The sequence below is a fragment of the Antennarius striatus genome, chromosome 16, assembly GCF_040054535.1.
Source record: "Antennarius striatus isolate MH-2024 chromosome 16, ASM4005453v1, whole genome shotgun sequence".
NCBI classification, from domain to species: domain Eukaryota; kingdom Metazoa; phylum Chordata; class Actinopteri; order Lophiiformes; family Antennariidae; genus Antennarius; species Antennarius striatus.
Window position 1 is genome coordinate 11,506,996 of NC_090791.1, and position 22,344 is coordinate 11,529,339.

At 40.9% G+C, this 22,344-nt stretch overlaps 1 protein-coding gene across 2 annotated transcripts in view; it reads left to right on the forward strand.

The window, feature by feature from the left end:
- The first annotated feature begins 3,087 nt into the window (after positions 1-3,087).
- The window catches only part of fam20ca (FAM20C golgi associated secretory pathway kinase a), a 29,960-nt gene continuing 10,703 nt past the window's right edge, over positions 3,088-22,344 (forward strand). The window contains exons 1-3 of one of the 2 annotated variants that reach the window (XM_068336509.1): positions 3,088-4,443; positions 4,855-5,036; positions 8,384-8,462. In XM_068336509.1, the coding sequence (XP_068192610.1) occupies positions 3,893-4,443; positions 4,855-5,036; positions 8,384-8,462 (812 nt within the window). In that variant the 5' untranslated portion in view covers positions 3,088-3,892. The remainder of the gene's footprint in view (positions 4,444-4,854; positions 5,037-8,383; positions 8,463-22,344) is intronic. The other variant, XM_068336508.1, reaches the window with a different exon arrangement.

Here is a 22,344-nt window from a genome sequence, read left to right on the forward strand (position 1 = left end):
TTCCCGAACTAGGTTTTGAATTTTTTTATATGTCTATTTTTTTATAACACCCAGAGAAACTTTAACTCCAGTGTGACTTTGATGAGGACTAAAAGGTCAAGATGAATTTCTGAAGCTGTGCCTCCTGTTGGAGGAACAAAGACAAAGAAAGAATATTCCTTTTAAGATTCAAACAGTCCAAGTTATACTGCAGTCTAGAGTTTTGATTTTTTTTTTTTAATCCAAAACATTTATTTTAAGCCATGATTTTTTTAACCTGTTGTGCCTTCTCATATTATTCTAAACAGAACCTGACTCAAACTTCAATAATTTAGCTGATCCAGAGTGCAGACGGCTTAGGATTTATAACCTTACGGCACTAGTGGGATGTAATTTACTTCTCTTGGGGTTGAAAATATTGCATTTTAAAAGTAAATTCTTCTTTGATCTTAATTATTAAACATAAGAATGATAAAAATTGAAACATTCTCGAATTTTCATCACAACTTAGTCCTTGTATTCTTTTAATCAGTACCTTGGTTTGCTGTCATTATCTTGTGATTTCATGGACAGATTCATTAAAAGCAGAAGAAGGTGTGTTTTTACTTTTGAAGCTAAACTACATTGACATACTCGAAATGTTGACCAGCACATTTTCAAATTGCTCCAGCACTGATTAAACAGTTGACGTTGAATAAAACAAAAGAAAAAAACAAACATTTTTCAAACAGAGCCTTGCTTAGTTTTCCTGAAAAAGACCAACTTGTTATTTTCATTTCTTTGCTGGAGTTTTAAAAACCATTAAAATAGTTAAGGCTCATCCAGGTTTAACATCACATTAATTTTCTTTTGTGGCATTGATGCAGTTGAAAAAAACAAGTACTGTACTGTAATCTCTCGTTTTATTGTCACATTTATAGAAAATTAATTTTCATTGTGTAAAATTGGTTGTTTCCATTTAAAAATTAAAACTTCACATTAGTTTCAAAGAAAATAGGACACAGTCTAATCTTCCTGATTTCCCTTTACTCAATTGCTTTGTTGATAAAAGTGTGAATTATATTTTCTTTATTGTTGTTTTTTATCACTATATTTGTGTAATTTCTATAGAATAGAATTGTATTTTTATGTCATTGTTGCTTACCAATGAAAAGTTGACAGCTGACAAACATACAGACGAATATGCATCTTCAGCTGATGCAGGTTGTCTGTGAAACACACGTGGATGTAGTGTGCCAAAAGCCACAAGCTCAGACTGCTCCAACCAAATAAAATGTCTTATATGCACCCTTTGAGCTAAATTACATGATTAGAGTACTTCTTTAGTATCAGTGGATTCTAACATGTTTGCTTGTGTCAGTTTGTTCTGTCTGGAACACGAGATGACACGAGACGGCAGGCACACATTTAGGAGAACAATTTGTCTGCTTGTTAGCTTTAAGATCCTGTTTTATTTAGATGCACAAATCAACCAGTGGCATGAGCTCCAGCTTGGTTCCACTGGAAGGAGGGGCAGGAGACAAGTGAGGCTCTTCTACGACACGCATGCGAGCCAAAATAATATGCATAGTTCGTTCATTTAATTACTTTGCTATTGCTCCTCTGTCAGCACATCTTGCCTCCCGTCTAACATGGTGCCATCTGCTTTGTGACAAAATGGTAAAATAGATTTCCTGTGTGTCTGTACTTTTGTCTGGCAGTTTAAAGGCCTGCGTTTGGCAGTTTGAATGAACTGTGACACTTGAAATGATATCCATTTAATCCTGAAGTCTGAGAGGAATGCATTCCTGCCTGCTGCATTCATTTACCCCCTGTGGTTTGATATAAAAGGTGTTTTGCTTTATCCAAAAATAAACAAGTAGCCTCTGAAGGTCTATTTTCACTGTGAGACATCCATGAGAAAGGATTAGTTGAGGATGATAAAACCCTGATTAGAAACTCTTTGATTACAATTACATTAATAATGTTTTGATATAATCAGATTTATATTATAGATCAGTGCCCTCTTGCATTTTTAACCTTTCCTGATTCTAACAGGTGATCAAAAGTCTGAACAAAATGTGAAATTAACTTAAGAGCTAAAGCCACTCACATAATGTTGTTCATATATACTGTATGTTTTATTATGTTTCGACAGCCTCAAGATAAAACTGTACACTGAATTTATGGCAGCGTGTAGATACAGGCCAACTATATACCTGGTGAGAACAGCAGAGCATCTATTATGCAGGCTGAAGACTTGAGCTGGTTGAGCCTGAACCAGAGCAAGAAGACAACATTAGAAGCATACCTGTCTTATAGTAAGGTGTCTACCAGCATTTTATAAAAGCTTTAAAGACAGGCGAGTTCATACACACCTTTGGTCAATATTTCAACATATCAACACCAGAACTCCTGGTGGGAACACTCGCAGATTCAGAAAATACACGGAAACTTCAAACTTCCAAAACCTGCTTTCTGTAGGATTACATAAGATAACTAAACTGACAAATGCGTGTATCAATACCCTTCTTTCTGTTATCATGCAAAGTGTCAAACACTTTAATTATTTCAACTGGCTTTATATTATGCTAAATTAAGTAAGCCCATTTAGGGATAATGATCCTTTTAAGGGGCGGCAGTGGCTCAGTGGTGGAGAGGGCGGTAGAGTGGGTCATACAGTGTCGTTGTCCGCCCCCTTGTCAAAAAAAATCCCCACTATCCTCACCGAGAGCCCCCTTTTTACCATCCAGCGACTTATTATGGACTTTGAAGAGTAGTATTCCTACATACTGTCCTTCTGGTCAGGGCTTTGAACAAGTCCATGGAACAAAAATGAAAACCAGAGTTCCCCGGCTTTGAAACATTGAAATTTTCAAACTTCATTGCATTATTTTTTTATTTTTTTTTTGGTGAATACCGGTTCAAGGAACGTCAATTCTCGGGTAGAAAGTAAACCCGAAAACATTGTACTGTAATACTGTTTCTGGAAAAGAATTGTGTCAAAGCGCTGCTCGTCACACGGCCGGGACAGCGCCCTCTGGCTGCGGACAGCGGAGGCGCAGACTCTCGGGGGTTCCGTCCGTTGCTTTTCTCTCGCCTGTCATGTCGCTGGTGCTATTTGTGCACGAAGACGCAGCCAATCTCTTCTCTCATGACGCCACCGAGGCTGGACTCAGACGGCTCGGATCGCGATATTTAACACACCCACCCAGGATGAACACTTGGAAGGAAGACAGTCAACGGGACGAAATGAACCCAGGATCCCTGCACCTGCCGGTCAGTCGCTGATTTCACTTCCAGGAGAGCTTCCAGGAGACGCGGCACGACATCCAAGTATCTCAGCGGACCACCTGATATTGCCGCTATTTTCAAGTTTTTATTCATTATTATTATTAATCATCACTAATACTACAAAGAACATTCCTATTGTGGACTACATCAGTGTATCCTGTTACTTTTTCTCCCCTGAAGTCAGTAACGATTCATTTTTGACATCTCACTCTGTGCTGGCCCCGATACAAGGAAGCAGGTTTAAGGAAGACTATTTTAACAAGACCCACGGTCCTCGTGTTACATCTTGTTAACAATTTCGCCCGACTTAACATCCTGACACTATCCTGTTCAACAAGGCAGTGAATGAAAAGCCCTCAAAGCTGTGAGCTATTCAGTCACTACAATGTCGATACGTACACCTGTCTACAAAAGAAGAATTTGGACCATTGTAGAAATCTAAAGACTGATCTCATGATGGAGGTGCTCATATAGGCTATTATGTGTGCCACGATCTGTTTGGTCTCAGTTAATCTCCAGACCTTCGCTGCTTTGTTTTCGCTCCAACACTCCAACGCTGTCGGACATCCATGTCGGCGCCCTGAGTTGGGCTGCGCTTAAAGCTGATCCTCCTCTGTCAGGAACAGACACAGTGATAAAGATGATATTATTTCGTAAATTCAGAGTGTTGATACTCATGGTGTTTTTGGTTGCCTGCACCATGCACATCATGATAGGTTTATTACCGAAGCTGGAGAAGCGTGGTGCGGACGGCGGGGACGGCGGGTGCCAGTGCGCGCACCACGCGGCCAGGGAGTCTCAGGGCTGGGGCAAACAGCGCGCCAGGGCGGCGGCGGCCGAAGCGGGCTGGCCTGACAAGCACACGCTGAGAATCCTACAGGATTTCAGTAACGAGCCGAGCTCCAACCTCACATCGCACTCCCTGGAAAAGATCACCGCTGCTGCCGCGGACAGAACCGAGTCCTTCCGGCGGACGAGACTGTCAGCCGGGAAGGTGGAGGGACACAAGCCGCTCATCGGAGAAGCGAGCGGTGGTCGCACCGTCCCTGCCCGCGGCATCTCCCGCCTGTCTGCCCTGTTTGAGCATCCTTTGTACACGGTTGACCTTCCTCCTCTCACGGACGATGACACTTTGTTTAACGTCAACAGTAACATTAAATCTTATCCCAGCGCTGCAGAGAGCCAAGGATGGTAAGAAGTAAAGAAGTGTTACAAATCTATCTCTGTTTTTCCATCAATTCATTTATCATCCATCCATCTATCTACTGCCATCTATCCCTTCCAGTTTCCATCTTTTCTCTCCACAGCATCTTTTTGTTCTTAGTGTGCCCACAGTAAGAGCTTCCATCGGATAGATTATGGGTCTTTGACGGGACCAGTAAAGCTGCATCTTAACCTCATAATAGTAATAAACCCACGCATTCTATGGAGTGTGTTGTGTTCTAGTTCCTTAAGCTTCTGTTTGTCTCTTACACTTATACCAAGAGGCCACAACAACTTCTCTATTGATCGATTGCATAAATTAACCATCACATTAACAGGAATCTGCTTGCTTCATAACTTCTTGTGACTCTCTTTCCCACTCTTCTTCACGTTTTCCAGGCACCATGAGGAGGGGAATGGAGAGGACGTGTTCTCTCCAAATGGGGAAGTAACAGCAGAGCCGTATCCCAACTGGTTACGTTTCCATATCGGCATCAACCGCTACGAGCTGTATTCACGACACAATCCTGCCCTGGATGGCCTGCTGAAGGACCTGGTCACACAGAAGGTCACCAGCGTGGGTGAGTCAATCAGGGTGTGTGTATGTGTGTGTGTGTGTGTGAGAGAGAGAGAGAGAGAAAGAGAACTAAATATTGTAAATGTATTGGTTCCATACTGATCATTCGTTATCTATCATGTTGTCCTCCAACATTATAAAGAAGCTTAATTTCCTTTCCTGGACTCTGCACAGGAAATGTTCTTTTTTAATCATAGGACTAGTTTAATGGGGCTTGAACTAGAACTGGTAGTCTGTCTATAAATCCTGTTATTATAGTATGTTTCTTCATCCTTCCACTCTGGCAAGATTGAAATTCTGTTGGCTTAACACAATAAAAAACGTCTTGGGAGTCCTATTAGCTTTGACAACCCCGAGCTGTGTGAACAGGATAAAAAGTGTATGTCGGACCTGTCTGAGTATACATTGAATTGCAATTTGTGGGTTTTCTTTTGTTCAGTTTGACAGTGTTTGCACTTGTGTGTGAAGCAGCCCACAATTACACACAGACGGCCCATTATCTTTATATGTCTATGTGCAAAATCTGTGTTCCGGTGCCTTTTTTTCCCCAGGAGCCTGATCTATTCCAATAATCTCTCTTTATCAAGGGGGAGCTAGTGTGTTCTCACCAGAGCATCCGTCAGTATGTGTGTTTTATGGCTGCTTAATGACCTTATCATTAATATACTCCCGACGGGTGCCAATACAAGACATGCAGCTCCTTTTACCTGACAAACTTTGAATGAGTAGAATTGCAGTGCTAGCATGCTGGAAGTATGTATTGGGAAAAAAACAGAACACACATGCTGTAATGACTCAAACAGCTGTTAAACATATTCCTAAAATCTTAATCAGGAGGAAAATGGACGAGTCCAGTAGAATCCAGTAGAATTTTTGAATTACTTTTGTTGCTAAGCTTATGTTTTGAAAATACTTCTATTTTAAACTAGATGATGTCATTTTTTGAAAAAGAAGCTGAACATCAAGATATCGACCCTGTCGCTGATTTGCGAAACCCTATTCCTAAAAGTGAGATTATCAAAAATGCATCAAGGTGCAAAAGTGCCACAGAGAGCAAGATGTTTCTAGAATTTTTCAGACACTTCTCTGCTATAAATCTGTTTTTGCTTCAAATAATGCAGTATAAATGTAGTTTTGATAAATACAAATGAGATATGTTTCCCAGCATGTCGTTGTAATGATGTCGTCTTAGCCGAAGAAACGGAGTGTTTTCAGTTATCAGAATATATGGGAAATAACCTGAGGATAATCACAATCACAATGTGAAGCAAATGTTTTGAGTGAAAAACTGAATACCAAATACCAAAAAAAATCCCCCACTGCTGTTTGGTTCGTGTCTTTGTGTGCCCGAACAGAATCATTGTGCTTATTGACTCTGTCGCCACCGTCTCATTGTCATTAGTCCCTCCATCTCTCACACGCAACTCACAATCGTCATGTTTTTGGCCAGCACCTGATAGTTTGCAGCACAAATACTCAGACAATGTGTGTGTGTGTGTGTGTGTGTGTGTGTGTGTGTGTGTGTGTGTGTGTGTGTGTGTGTGTGTGTGTGTGTGTGTGTGTGTGTGTGTGTGTGTGTGTGTGTGTGCCTACGAGCATGTATTACACTCACCACTGATCTGTCTCACTAAAATTGTAATACAGACACCATTAAGAAACTTTCCCTGTTCAGCATTTTCACTGTAATAGTTCCTCTTGCTTGTGTGTCTGTCTCTCGGTGGCCTATTGTTCATTCTTTAGCCAGACTCATAAATCATCTGCGCAGCAGTGTGCAGCAACACAGGTGCGAGTAGGGCGGATTTATCATCTCAATTTATGGAAAGGAAGCAGGATCTGATGACAGCGGTGGGTAAGGCCTGCAGGTTGCAGAATGACCAGAGAACACGGCTGTGTAGAGATAAGGACAGGCCCGGCCACTCGTATGTAGATGCTTACAGAAGAGTAAGACATATAGATGGTTACATCAGCATTTATGTTCACAGACGAATAGTAAGACAGATGGCAAAAAAACAAAAACAGTGTCATTGAGGTTCAAGTTTTGTTTGATTACATGTCCAAATTCAGGGAACAGGCAGCTGAGCTTTTTTTTTTCTAGGGGATTTTCACAAGGGATTACCTTTTGTAGTTTTCGATTAGGTACAAAAAAATTTCTAAACATCGAGCACTGAGCAAAGATTTGAGGTCAATCCCTCGAGGATTGTGGCTTATAGGTTCAATGTTGCAGTCATTTGCAATCTTGCTGTATCCTACCAAGTTTTAAAGATTACTCTGGGCACCATCCACTTGACCTGGCTGCAAATCTGGCAATTGTGTGGGCCAAAGGCTTTTAAATGCATCCGTTGGTTTGTCTTCACTCTGCATCCGTCTTCGGTTGTAAAAAGAAAAGATGCTGGCCTGCGGTTGTGTAGGTAGTGCTTTACAAGATGGTGAACGTAAATTGCTCTTTGAATATGAGTCATGGTAAACAGGGATGCTGGTCAGCGTTCAGAAAGCATAACAGAGAGAATGGAAGGATGACAGAGGAGGAAACAGAGACGCAGCAAGAGAGTCAAGAAACATAAAAGACAGTCTTGAGCTGGGGGAAGAGTGCAGCTGGGGGGGGTTGGCTTTTGTTAATATTGGGTTTAGACGGAAGCGTTGTGTTGTGTAATATGCTCAAGTTAATGCGATGTAATAAATGGGCAAATCCCCTGAAAGCCTGTCCATTATAACAGAAACACAAGGCATTTAGACAGGCCTGGGGTCCCTCTGTTGGAATAGGACTCAAACAAGAAACTTGCAGGGAGGCTCCATCAACCTCTGGGAGGCCACATAGACCTGACTGACCCCCCCTGGCTCCTCTATCAGTGTGCAAGAGGTCATCTTGGATGGATTAAGGGACGCTGTGGTTGATGTGCAGTGGTTGACAAAACATGTAATCCAAGGGAATCAGGTGTTGTGTGCAGCACAGATACATGCAGATGTGTGGAAACATTAAGTGTCAAATCCAAACAGTAATAACCTGTCAAAAACACAACTTGCAGTAGATGCAGTCACTCTGTTTCCCTCAAATTGTCTCTTTCATGCTCCATCAAACCAAGAACTCTTGGAAGTCATCAGCAGATGCTGCTCATTGCTCTCAGTCGCACCCGCCTCCTAACAACCACAACTGCGCTTTGATTGGACAGGGAGGGTCCAGCAAAGTGGTCAGCAGATGTGACAATCCTATTACACATTCATGCAAAATTACTTCCTCTAAATTGTCAAATAATGAACCAGCTGTGCATAGGGGCAAGTACATTTCTGATGTGTTTATGTTTAGCGGTTTGTGCTTCGTATACTGATCTAACGTATTGATCGTTTTCCTGTCAGGCATGAAATCAGGAGGCACCCAGCTGAAGCTGATCATGACTTTACAGAACTACGGACAGGCGCTCTTCAAGCCCATGAAGTAAGTAGCTTTCAAGTGACATGCATGAGAGCAGAGCTACATATTTGCAGATGCCACATGACATACAACTACCGTTAGCAACAGAGAAGCATTATTAAGTCTTCTTGGATATCAGCAAAATTCCATTTTTCCTTTGAAAGAAAACACCTCATGGATCGGAAATCTTGTAACACGTGTTTAAAGAGGCCGACAAGAAATTTCATCTGAATAAGTGCCAGGCACTGCAGCAGCATCTTCCAGCACATTCAGATAAACAACTATCTGCTCTGTGTGATCTTTTCCTGTCAGCTTTTTAATTAACATCAACCGGCTTATGTGTTAATTAAAATGAGCATTGAACCAGCATAAAGGCGTCTTTGGGGAGGCATATATGCTGGCGAAGGTGGATTGAACATGAAAAAAGAAATGCCCTCCTTCTCATCTGCCTGAGATTTGCCCAATGAATTCCCAGGCCGTCGGGGATAAACAGTGTCCAGGCCAACTGGGCTGCGATCAGAAAGTAATTGCTCAGGAGCCTGGTGTGATTGCTATGAAAAGCAGAATGGTTTTCTACAAGAGAGCCCCGATGGAGAGTATTAGGTTGTTGAAGAGAGACGTGAACGCTGAGGAAGAGAAGAGGCAGAGAAAGACACAGAGGATGCTAGCTTGTGATGTGTTAGCAGACACGGTGTTGTAATTCTAACAAACTGCACATGTGAAGATCAAGAAGATGTTGAAATCAAAATCACATCGGAGGAAAGATAATTTCAACATCATTAATGCAATGTGACTAAATTTATTTTTCATTAGGGCTCGATTTATAGTTAAAGTATAGTTGATTCACCGGATGTTTAGTGGTCACATCCTGTAGTCAGCTCCAGTTTTACTTAAAACAGTGAAACTGTATCCTTTCGTAAAAATAAAATGTCAAAAAGTAGGGGAAAGCTCAGAGTTGCACATGATTGTATCAATCATTTTCCTGCATTCTAACATACATCTCATTCCAAAGTCAATCGGAGGACGAAGTTTAGAACGCGAGGCGCTGTTTACCGAAGCAGCTTCAGAGGTTATAGTCAAAACAATGACAATCGTAGCGTCTGTTGTAGCTTTCAGACACACAGGCCTCTAAAGCCGTCACCAGCCCCCAGGAGGCATCGGTGACACAGTCACAGTCTGACGAGAAATGAGATCACTCTGAGTCTTTGTGAGTAACCAAAGACTCAGTATGTGCCCTTGCACAGGAAGTACACTGTATGCATTAGTGTGATTGTGATAGTAGCATGGGTCAATGAGGTCACATGGAGAGGGTAATGCATTCTCATCATACGTATAGTGTGTGGTTCTTCCAGTTTAGTCGGAGTGAAATCAATGTCTGTATGGCACAATGCATGAAAAATGATTACATTTTACATTCTTATGAGGAAACTCATAAGAGTTTCATAACTGTGGTTCATAACACTCCGCAAAGTCTAAAATGAAATGGTTCAAACGGTGATTTCATACCAGTTTCAGATTATTATATGCAACAGATTCCGGCGGCTTTTTATTTAGCCCGTCATGTTTTATTCAGTCCCTGATTCGACTGTCACAGACTGTCTGCAGCGTTTACGGATTACACTAAAAACAACCTAGAGCGGAAATACAAAAATATCAGAGCGACGATGTATAAAAATAACCTTCGTACATTCTTATTCAATCACATTGTGAGGATTTGTTGTTTGGGTCATAATTTTGATGCGTCCCACTTTTATTTTTGGAACTGTGGTGCATTGTGGGTACTGTAGTTGGGGGGAAATGTGCAGCATTTTACTTCACCTGTCTCATTGTGCAGCATCAAGTGGTGCTTCAAAGATGCTTTGACGTGTCAGACCTACTTTGAACCCAATGCAAATCTGACACTGGTGTGAGGCAGGAGACTACACAGGCTGACAGCTTTCCAGACACCTCCACTGTTTTTCCTCTGCTGCTCTGGCAACTAAAAATGTATGGAGTTTCTTTTTATCTGTCAGACTACCTCTACATTTGTCTGTGTGATTTACAGTGAGATTCTACTATGGGATGTAAGAATCTTGTTTGAATGTTGAAGTTTCACCAGCTTAGTGGATGTCGACAGCTATTGAGTGCAGTTTCTGTCCATCATGTTTTCCTTTCAGAGCACAAGTCAAATATTGATCAAAACATTTTCTTTGTGCACACAGCATCCCAACACTGAAGTGGTGACTTTTGCTACTTGTGGGACTTTTATTGTTAGTATTTCTAAATAATTGCCAAATATTTCTTCAACAAAATTTTATGTACAAATCGCGCATCTACTTATACTTCGAAATCCTGTGCTTACCAAGGATTCCATTTTGTGAAATGCAATTGATTTCACAAAATGCAATTCACATTTTGTGAAATGCAGTTCTTGTCCTTGTACAATTTTTTTTTTTTCCCCAAGATGTTCAATTAGTTTACTGAAAGTATTGAGTGGAATCGTAAGGCCGTGGCTACAGGAATAAAACATGATTGAATTTTCTGGTGTGACCTTGAGACAAGCTGCTGGCCTTCACCCAACAAAGAAACCAGTCAATTTGGAGTAAACATGGAGCTGTATATCAATAAAGAGGCCACGTAGAATGAAAGGGTGGGGGAATAAAATGGCTTGTGTTTAGAGAGAGTTGGTACTGGAGGACAGATGAGAAGCAGAGACAGACCAGAGGCTTAGGGGAACAGTGATCTTTGCCAACCTGTCAAGAACTGGGACTTCCAGCTGGAGTGAACTTGCAGGCCGAGTGGAGCCCCCCCATGCCAGGCCCCCACGTCTGTCTGGACTTAGTCCCTGATGTGCATTCTACCCATAACCAGCCAAGATCTTGTTTGTGCTGTGTACAACGTTCATACCATGCTAATGGGATTTGTCAGATGGAGGGATGAGGCATTGAGATAGGAGGTGTAAGCTTCAGATATGCAAAGAAAGAATGAATTTCTCCATCTCATACTGTGTTACACCAACATGATTTCAGTATGCACTTTGATTTCGCCGATAGTCTCCCAGTTTAAAATGGTTTATGCATCACAAAAAAAGCCGAAACCACTTTGATCATTCTTGTTTATTTACGTTCACCAGTTGTACTGAGACCTGTTTTATCAGTGCAAGAGTTCCATTACATGTAAATGCGTGTGCTACAACAGATATAGGGCGCACATGCCCATCCTCAAGCACTACTGGGAACCAGGGTACATCTCCATCTACATGAACGCAATCACTTTTGACAGGCATGGACTCTTACTGCTCGTAAAGCCAGTAGGTTTGCCTGCAGAGCCTCGTAGCGTCAACACCCCAGAGGCTGTTATATCATCTACAGCCTGTCCATCTAAGGGCCTCATTAGGTCTGCTATGCCCTAACTGGGTTATGACTTACATTTCTCAATACATGCTCTATCTGCAGATGAGGAACAAAGTCATTTAATGAAAAATTAACCTCTCCCAGAAATGGCTATTGATCTATTGAGGATTATGAATGATCGATGATTTAATTACTGATGCTCTTGTATTCATGTAATGTACTCTGGAAGAAATTTGTTTATAAAATTTATTTTTTCAAAAATTTCCTGCAGATATTTTCTTCTTATATGAGAGCATTTTTATGTTTTTATTTGTTTATTTATTTTATAAAACTAACAGTCATTTCAAGTACTGGCATCCACAAAAATATATTTTAATCACTTGAAAAAAATAATAATTTCATCCGCTACTTCCTACCCCTTCCACTTTTGAAATAATGGTGGAAATCAATTGTGATTGATAATAGTCATATATAATCTATACGGTATGCATACTTCCCAGTGAAACCCACCCTATTTTGCTTATTTATTTAAGTTTAGCCTGTGACTTGGCTGATTGCAGCTCTTTTGTTGTAACATGTGTAAAGCTATGTCCAGCACCCAGCAGCAGAAATACCCTGCAGTTAGTGAACCATAACAAGTACAGATCTGCTTTGCACATAGGTGAGGAAATGGCCAACACAGACACCCTGAAGTCATGCCCCTGCTTCTGCACTGAGTAATGTTCGCTTGTTTATTCTACATTCCATATCAAGCATCTCCTAAATCAAAATTTATCTGGATTTTACTGGGCACTTTCTTTGGCCCCCAGATATTCACACGCTGAGTTTGAAGTAGATCAGATGAGTAATTGTAGAGGAAAGTGAATTTCTTGGATGGAGATGGAGTCATGCCAGAGACGTTACCTCGAACAGAAACCCAACTCAGATTCTGGTCTACCCATTTCATTAATACAGTAAATGTGGTATTATCACGCACACACAGTGCATGTATGCACGTAAAACATAGTGCATGTAAGTGTATCTGTGCACGGTACATGCAGTCTCCTGAATTAATTCTCATGGCTTGGCTGCCATATTTTCAATGTATTAAAATATTCTTTGCCACATATACCCTACACTTTCTTTTTTTCTTCTTTGTTCACAACTTGTATGACAGCAGTTCCCTAAAGAGCTCCCACGGGGGCCGTAGGAATCCTCGTGTAACTTGGACACGCTATTATAGATGAGAGTTCACACAGCTGCTTGATACATACACACACACAGATATACATATTCACAAAAGCAGCCTGTAGAACGATGCTGTGGGGTTTACAGAGTTTGTGCACCCTCCATCACCCAATGCATGGAATTGGAAAATCCTGCAGCAGAAAGTCACACCACAGCTGCAGCTGCTCAGTCAGAGCTGTGGATGCATGACACTGCAACACACACACACACACACACACACACACACACACACACACACACACACACACACACACACACACACATATACACGTGCACACACACACAATTGAAGACTAGCTTATTCACTGTAGAACACTGACCGTTTAACATCCCACAATAATTTTCACCACGTCAAATCAAATCGCGATGAAGAGATTTTAAAAATCTAAATCTTGCATTTTTCAAAAAGCTTCAGCTGACTCATCACATCCATCTTCTCACCTACTGTTGAGTTATGTGAATGTTTAACTGTATGACTTAATGGCCTCATTGACATTTGTGGTTGACCAGCCTTTAACGGACAAACAGCCTTCAGGTCATCAACAGCCTTTGTTCTGCTGCCAGGCATCAAAGTGACCTCTGGGTCATCCTGGTGATTGGACTCCTGTCACACAAGCAAACAATAGATCAGTCAGCTAGGAGAGTGTTGAGGTGTTTTTGGATGCCTGGCAATTTTTTGACCTGGCTGCTGAAATCAATGACCATCTGTTGAGAGCGAGTGTGGATTGGTCACAGGTGGGCAGAGACCAAGGAGACCTTGATTTCGTTTCAGATGTCGGTTCCTTGGGTTCATTGAGATTCAGTGATCTTATCTCTGTCTGTGGTAGACCATTCATTTCCATATTTGCAATGAGATACAAAAAAAGAATAGAACTAGTAGAATGGTGTAAGATTTGCAGTTTAAATGTTGCTTAACAGTGTTTTGCAATGAAAAGCACAAAATACTTGAGTGTTGTGACATACTTTCCTTTTTCAGATTTTATCCACAGTTCAGAACGTTATATTTTAAGCAAAATTAGTTTGTTTTTAATGCAGTTTAAAAAAACGAAGCATGCTTTTTCAGTCGATGTTTGGGTAGGGCTTTTGCTGAGACAAATTTTGAATTTAATTAAAAAAACACTTTCCAGTTTTTCAAATCTAATGAGAAAAAGGATTTGAGCAACTTTATTCTGAAGTTCTGTATTTAGAAGTTTAGTTCTAAACTATAGGTATAGCAAAATTTGTACCTTTTATATTCGAATCATGCTCTATCTCTCTCTCTGTCTCTCTCTCTCTCTCTCTCTCTCTCTCTCTCTCTCTCTCTCTCTCTCTTCTCTCTCTGTCTCTCGCACACACAGACACACACACAGAGTGAGTGTTGGGATGTTACAACATCTCTTCCCCGGCCAAGAAGAGGCTGAGCCCCGCAGCTCTCCTTTAAGCACCAGTGGCTCCCCTCTGCAGCTCTTTAAGATGAATTTGGATTTTAAGCTGCTCTAATGTGGCTGAGCATTGCTCACTTTACACAGCCCTATTCCTCTTCCGTCCAATCCGTGCTCCTCTTTCATCCTCTGTTGACCTCTCTCCGCTTTCTCCTTTATTCCATCTGCCAAAGAGCCTTGTGTCCGCTGACCTCAGGCTGATACTGTTGTCTCCGTATTTACATTTCTACCATTAGCATATTTCTGTTCCATTTGTCCTTGTTTAGTCATGGTTTATTTACAGTTTGTCTTTTTAAGGTACAGTATGTATGTGGAAAAAAATCCATTTTAGTCAAATTCTCGATTGCTTCCTTTCACACGGGTGTGCTGCTCAGTAAATCTTATGGGTGGTTTACACGTGATTGAACTGTTAGAGATAGATAATCGTGTGTGTTTGTGTGTGTGTGTGTGTGTGTGTGTGTGTGTGTGTGTGTGTGTGTGTGTGTGTGTGTGTGTGTGTGTGTGTGTGTGTGTGTGTGTGCGGCGCGTGTGTGTTTGCATGTGTGATTGTGTGATTTTTTGACCTACCTAATTCTGTTAGATGTGCTGGTGAACTACAAGAAAGCTTTAACAGTTGTGTAACTGGGTGTAGTCAGCAGTGTGTCATCTGTATACACACACACACACACACACATAATTGAGTTTGTGTGCCAATCATCTATAAGTGTTATTATTATCTAAATATGTCTGTGTCTGTCATGATTACCACAGAGTCACTAAATTTCCATTTGCTGATGCTCTCAGAATAAGTTGCATCATTTCTTGCCCCCGTTTCCTCTCTGTCTCGTCTCTCAGTTTGTCGAAGTCTCAGTTCAGTCTATTCTTGTGTCTTGATTCGAGAGGTCGGCAGGGGAGCATCTGGCACCAAACATGTTTTGCTTATCATCTTCGATCTCAAACAACTTTTTTTTTTTATTTTGGCACACATTTCCAGTACAGACCCTGAAACACAGAGGGACTGTCTTATTTTAGACTCTCAGCTCCCCACACCCTTTCCTCTCTCCCACTTCTCACATAAAGACATCTCTCATGAATGTTTTACTAGGTCAGCTCCTGAGGAAGTGGCATTTTTCATCATCATTCCTCCCTTCCTCGCACTCTTTGCCCATTACTCTGTCTTTCTCCACCTCCTGTCCCTGCTACTTTTTTGGACTTGTTTGTTTGATTCACTGAGGCGGTGCTAATCCTTGGCTTGTCCCTTGCCTCTGTTCAGAGCCACTCTGTATTTTTAGATTCTCTCCATCTTCTTTGTCCACCTATAAACAACGTGATTGAACTGTTAGAGATAGAGTTTATATACTCTATCTCTAGAGTATATAAACTCTGGGATAATTGTATCTCAGCTGCAATGTGATTACAGCTGAGATACTATTATAAGTGGTGTGTCCATTCATTGTTGTCATATACCGTATTGGCCCGAATATAAGACAGTGTTTTTTGCATTGCCTGCCGCCTGACATATGGTAATACAAATACTGAGTAAAGGTCTAAATATGTCTGTATTTCATGTGGAACTCTTGGTGGGTCACCTGGTAGCAATAAATGTACATAACATGAGAATTTTGGAGTTATAGTCACCCTGTAATAAATCATAGATAAATGTTTTGAGAAGATACGATAAACGAGTCTGCCAACTTTTCAAATCAACAGATTTGGTCCTAGTATTTAAATCACAGACAAGCATGTGTGTATTTTTTGTGAGCATGTCTGCTGCCGTGTGCTTTGTGTTGCAACGCATCCAAGTGCATTCCATCTCTGCAACTGTGCAGGTTGTTGTGGTTCTTGACCCCCGTTTCTGGAACTGCTTTGAGCAGTTATACTGCTCAGCCAGGCAACCAGCTAACATATCATTACAGCCCAAAATACTCTATGGGGAGATTCCTAAGCTTCCCACTAGGAATGTCGCTACCGCATCTGTCTGGAATGCTGAAAATTCATTTCCCTCCAGGAGGCGGATTCTAGACAAACGAGCATTTCTTTTTATGAGCAGGCCAGACCTTAGCTCAAGGTGGGGATTTGTATTTTCAGCTATCCCAATAACTGGGGGTATTAATCATAAAATAGAACTCTTAAATGCTGGTCTAAATAAAAGGAAATTCTTGAATGCCAATTTCTGGTATGCGCTGTGAACAGCAACCTGTTGTGTGACCTGAAATGCTGTTAATGGTCCTGAAGTTTTCAGTTTTTGTCTGACTCAGTTTTAATGAGCTTTTTTTTTTTCATCACATTGGTCAGCACTTCAAAATGTGTCATTGTTGTTATTTTATCACTAAACCAAACTCAACTTCTTCCTCTTACATGGGAACACAGACACATTTCAGTACACCTTATAACTGAGCTCCATCTTTAACTAACAACCTTTCCCAGGTAGATCTATCACCATCTGTCTGAATGTCTCTGAGCCGAATGAATGAAACAACAGTTCTTCAACATACAGAAAGAGAGAGTGCATTGTGGCACTGTAACTTGGCCCATGGTGAAAGCATGCACAGAGGTTAATACTGCCATTGTGGGCCAGGCCTGTGCTTGCATCAGCCTGTCCCACGGAAGGTGGCAAATAGGGTGTGTATGACTCCCCGATCCCCCTAACAGAATCCATGGGAGAGGGAGGAGAATGCAATCATTGTCTACCAATTTAACCAGGGGACGGTTATACCTGGTTCTGCCCATTGTCAGGGAAGGATACAGGAGGGGTTGCGGTGGCCGAAGCAGGAAGGAACCTGATCCAGCTCCTTGCCCAGGTCAGCGTCCCTCCCACCTTTTTCCAGCTCTGTGCAGCAGTGATGGAGACAGAGGAGTCTCTGTGCAGGAGGTGCAGTTGGAGCTGCTGCTCCTGGGAAGATTATTCATTATAAGAGCATCTGAGTTCAGATTGGTGTGCGTGTGTGTTGTTTGTGTTACCTCGACTTATATTATTACTTATCGAAAAGAATAGCAATCACAACAGTAGTTCTGCTTCTTGAGGGCCATGACACTCTGTACACCGACAGAAGCACACAGACCACTTCCTGTAACAGCTGTCCTCCCAGTGGGCCAGTCAACATGTAAGCACATTACTCAGGCAGCAAAGGGGATAAAATGAGATGATGACCTTGACCTTGAGAAAGCTTGGTCAGGGTCAAATTTCAACTTTGTACACTCAGGAACTGGATAAAATACTAAGACGAGGGAGAAGGTGAGTGTGAGTAAGACCTTAGATCAAAGCACTAGATTTGATCTATAGTCAAAGCTAGTGCTAGATCAAAGCAATAGCTGTGCTATTATTTCACCTGTTGTTTTTTATTGGACCCACCCGTAATTATATCTGAGAAAAGCTCAGCTCATATGAGAAAATTTGACAACCCCAAAGCAGAAAAAGCAACTCTGAACCCCCACGTTGCTGGATCCCCGGTTGTTTGCACCAAAAAATGCGTGATCATGTATGTTTAGAACAATGTCCCTTTCAAAGATGCAGGGAATGTGTTAGACACACAATCTGGTTCAAGTGTGAAGACATCCAAAGTCTTTGTCCCATTCCTTTCACACACTTATATAACTTCAGTCATTCTCAAGCTAAATGTAATCGTTTCCTCCCACTTAGCTCCACAGAAGGATAAATACAACCCTTAGAGCTGTTTTTTCAGTCATTTCACCACTTCCTCCTCACCACCATCACCCACTCATGACCACAATGACATCTCTTAGCCACCACTTAGCCGCTGATAGATGGTTTCTATTTAGGAAACTGCATCTGACCGCAAACCGCCAATCACAACAAGACTGGTGACATGTCCAAATAGAAAAGTTCAGCTGAAGGAGAAATGAAACACAAACTCATGCCTCGAACTTGGGCCTTCTCTGCAAAATAGCTTTCTGCAAAGTCTCTTTCAATTTCTTTTGTTGTTGGTTGAGGTATCAGAGTTTGGAGTTTTGTGTGTTTTCAATCCTGTTTGGAATGGTAAGGAAATGTGGCGATGAAAATAATACTAAAAATGAGCTGCTCAGTCTCTGCGTTTGAACTTGGTGAAGGGTGAACTGCAAGGATCGTAACTTTTAACAGAATAGAAGCGGTTGTTTGGACTTCACTGATGGTTCTGCAATAATTGGTTAATACACTCACCTAGGCAGCTAAGGACAATTACCATTAATCACCATTATTCTGTCCCCAATCAGGCGCCACTGAAATACTTCTTTTGAACAAGTCTCTATCTGTTTGTGTGTGTAAACACAGATGGGATAGGGAATAACCAGCTAGCGGCCGTAGTGTCCTTCACGAAAAGGAAATCAGATGGGGTGTGTGTGTGTGTGTGTGTGTGTGTGTGTGTGTGTGTGTGTGTGTGTGTGTGTGTGTGTGTGTGTATGAAGATAATGGTTTTGCTTTGTTTTGCATGAAACACCTCAAGATAGTCCTCCCACAGATGGACAAAGATAACGGATGTCCAAAATGTTTTATTACTCACAATCCAATTAACTTCCCTTGGCTCAAACCATACAGACCCACATCATGAGTGTGTGTTGGGGTTAGATTAAAGGTTCCCAGGATTTAACATAATTTGATCTAATTGGTGCTCGATGTTCTAACTAATTAGCAATAATCAAGTAAATACCACAGGCTGTTTCAGAGGAGGGCCCTTTATGCAGAGCTTTTCAATGAAGATTTCTCATTTAAACGGTTTGCTAGGTGTTTCAGTCTCTCCTTCTCTAACTGGCAAAACTGCTTTGAATTTTTTACAAAGAAGACTGATTGCATTTTCAACCCTGGTTGGAGACTTGTTGCATCCTTTTATGACATTAAATTTATTTGTTTGTTTGTTTGTTTGTTTGTGAAGTGGATGCTTTTCATTTTGTGGTATATTTTTGAGTTTGAGTCTAGCCTTTGGTTCTTTGAAGCAATGGCTGTTCAAGAGTCATGAGGGACAGAGACAACTGGACAAGGCTTCTTAGAGCCATATTCTGCTGGAGTAGATAGTGGACCAGGTGGTTAAAACTACTGTTCAAGTTGCAACATGAGTTTTTATGGAGTAAAAAAGCTGCACATGAAGTGTGACCATTATGGTCAGCATTACCAACGTTTTGCATGGTGACATCTAAACATCGCTGACCTGAGGGTACCCTTTATGCTTGTGAGTTTTGTGTAATTTATAGTACATATTCTGTACTATAGGCCTGTCATGAATCACAAAACCTGCAAAGGATTGTCTTGTGCTTAAAAGCAGCTAATCCTCTGTGGATGTACATGAAAGTAAGATAAAGTGGCGCTGGAAGCCTCCTGATTGCTGGGGATAAACAGATGTGTGTTTTGTTTGTTGTGGGTGATGGTGTAGGAGAAAAGGAGAGTGACAGACTAAAGGGTAACTGTAAGCATAAATGCTTGTGTCATTCTTCAAATACATAAGAACACATAATCCTCTGAGTGCACACAATGTACAATTCATATATGGAACAGCTGTGTTATTTCAGCGTATAAATGGATATTACTACAATGAATTGTCAAAATCCAAACTTTGTTTAATCCCTTTTGTTCCATGTCCTCTCCTGGACTCGATGCATCCAAAAGGAGTTTGTTTGTTTCATCAATAATAGTTGTTCTCAATAGAATAACAACGACTTGGAAGCTTAGATCCAGTATGACAAAGAAGGGAAGGGAAAATAAATATAAAAGATTCAGTTTGAAATAACTTTAAAATACTCTTTCTATTATGTAAAAACTACTAAAAGTAACTTTTTCAAACAAAGAGATGATCCAACTGAATTTTTTTCATTTTTTTGATATATAATCCTGCTGATACAAAGCCATTGTAATGTCATAAAAACAAACTGAGGGTTCTATTCTGAATATCCTGCATTAATTGCACTTTGAAAAGCAGCTGAGGCTGCAAACATTTAGTCTATTGATATCGGAAAGCTGACACTGCGTCTCAATGAAAGCCACCACTGAATGCACTTAGTGAGTAAAAAGGATGCCAGAAAGAATAGTGGCTTTGAAAATGTATAGTGTGCTGGGACACTAATAAGAGTTTCACCTTTTTTTTTAATACCCAATCACTATTAAGATGATTATGAGTACATGATGCCAATAGCAGATATGAGGCTGCAGCTGTACATCAGGTCTGAATGCCTCACTACAGAGCGACGTGACGGGGTGAACACAGCTGAATGTGACATGTTACTCAGATAGATTCAACAAAATAAAAATAACTACAGTATAAGAAAATCTTTATTATGATTGTTAGAAAAGAGTGAAGTTACAGCAACACAGCTCCAACATGGAGGGATTATAATCATAGGTAACCAGTCATAAATTATATTTTTTAATTTATTGTAATTTTTTCTTACTGTAAACTGAAGAAAAATGTGTGCTTGTTTTTTCCACACTACAATAAGAAGAGAGGGCTGATGTGCAGAGACTGTAATAAAACTCATTCTATATATGAGACTACTGCGTTGGTGAGGGTTATGTGTCTGTTACTGTATGTGCATCAATCCCCCTCAGCATATTAGATGGTTTTCACGGACAGTTGGGTATTGATGAGAGCTTTTATTGTTCTTATTTTTCTTCTGAGGGTGAGATTCTGTTCCTCGACCCCAAACCACCCACTGTGTAGCCTTCCTTGTTAAACTACATAGACTGAGGGTAGTTAGAGAGCAGCAGGGCTTTGCAGACCAATAAGCCTTGGCCTCATCCCTGACATACACGGACAGGGACTACCAGCCATCTGGCCAGATGAGACAGCATGGTGCATACACACACATACACACACAGACACACTTTACAGTGATTCTTCTGGTGTCTGTCATCTATTTCAAAGGTGGCAGGAAGAGCTCTGGCGGTCACAGATAATGACCTATAGTCCACAGCTCTACAGCTTTGCTCAAAGCCACACATTTAGATCCCAAAATCAGTCTTTGCCTGCCAGTTTTCATGTGGGCAGAAGGTCAAGAAAGAGAGCAAGAAGTGGAGAAACTTGTGAAAGTATGATCATGGGAGGAAACCAACTGAGATAATTGGACAATAGAGAGCAGAACACATTTGGCATTTCATGAGAAAGCTTGGCACAATGATAGTTTGTTAGAGATAATGCAGGTTTATCACTGAAATACAGTTCATGTGTCTGCAAAGGTACTATACGGAGTTGTAAAAGAGAGCCTGATATGTCATAATGAGCCTGATATGTTATAGTGAAAATCATATACTGTATGATATAAATTACTGATGAATATGATTCCGAATGCTATGAGTAGGTTTTCAGGGTCAGCAAATTAATTAGTGATGCTTAATCTGACATAAAGCATCACCATAGTGAGCGCTCTACCCGCGTTGCTACGATACACTTTCTGATCTCCTCACACAGTGAAATTCATGCATTTTTTTCACCGTTGTGAGCACATCCATCATCAGAGGTCTGAATGTTGATGAAAATTGCCAAAAGGGTTTTTACAGGAGAAAACTATTTTTGATTGTTCAAGCTTTGGGGGGGGGGGGTTTGCTTTTGTTGTTTTTATTTTACATCGACTGAGGTATGTGCTCTCCGAGATCTTTCTCACTGCCTAATGCAAAGAATGGTAATGCATTTTTAGAATAGAATATATCTCCGTCCTGCTGCACAATATTAAAATATCTCCCCATTGGAGATAAGTCACATCTCTCCTTTGCCCTGCAGCTGTCCCATTTGGTGGCACCTATTCATGTCCCCTTTTCTCTCATCCTATCATCAGTTGATGTCTTTGCCTTCTGGCACTCTAATTTAGATTTGTAAAAATGAATAAAATAGAATAAATGTATAGGTATAAGTGTTAAAAATCAATTGAAATGTGAAATCCAGCAGTAATGAAAATTCTCAGTGTTCTGAAGTTTGTCATACAGAAAGGACAAATCTCTATTTCTCTTGTTTTAACCTTTCATGTCTT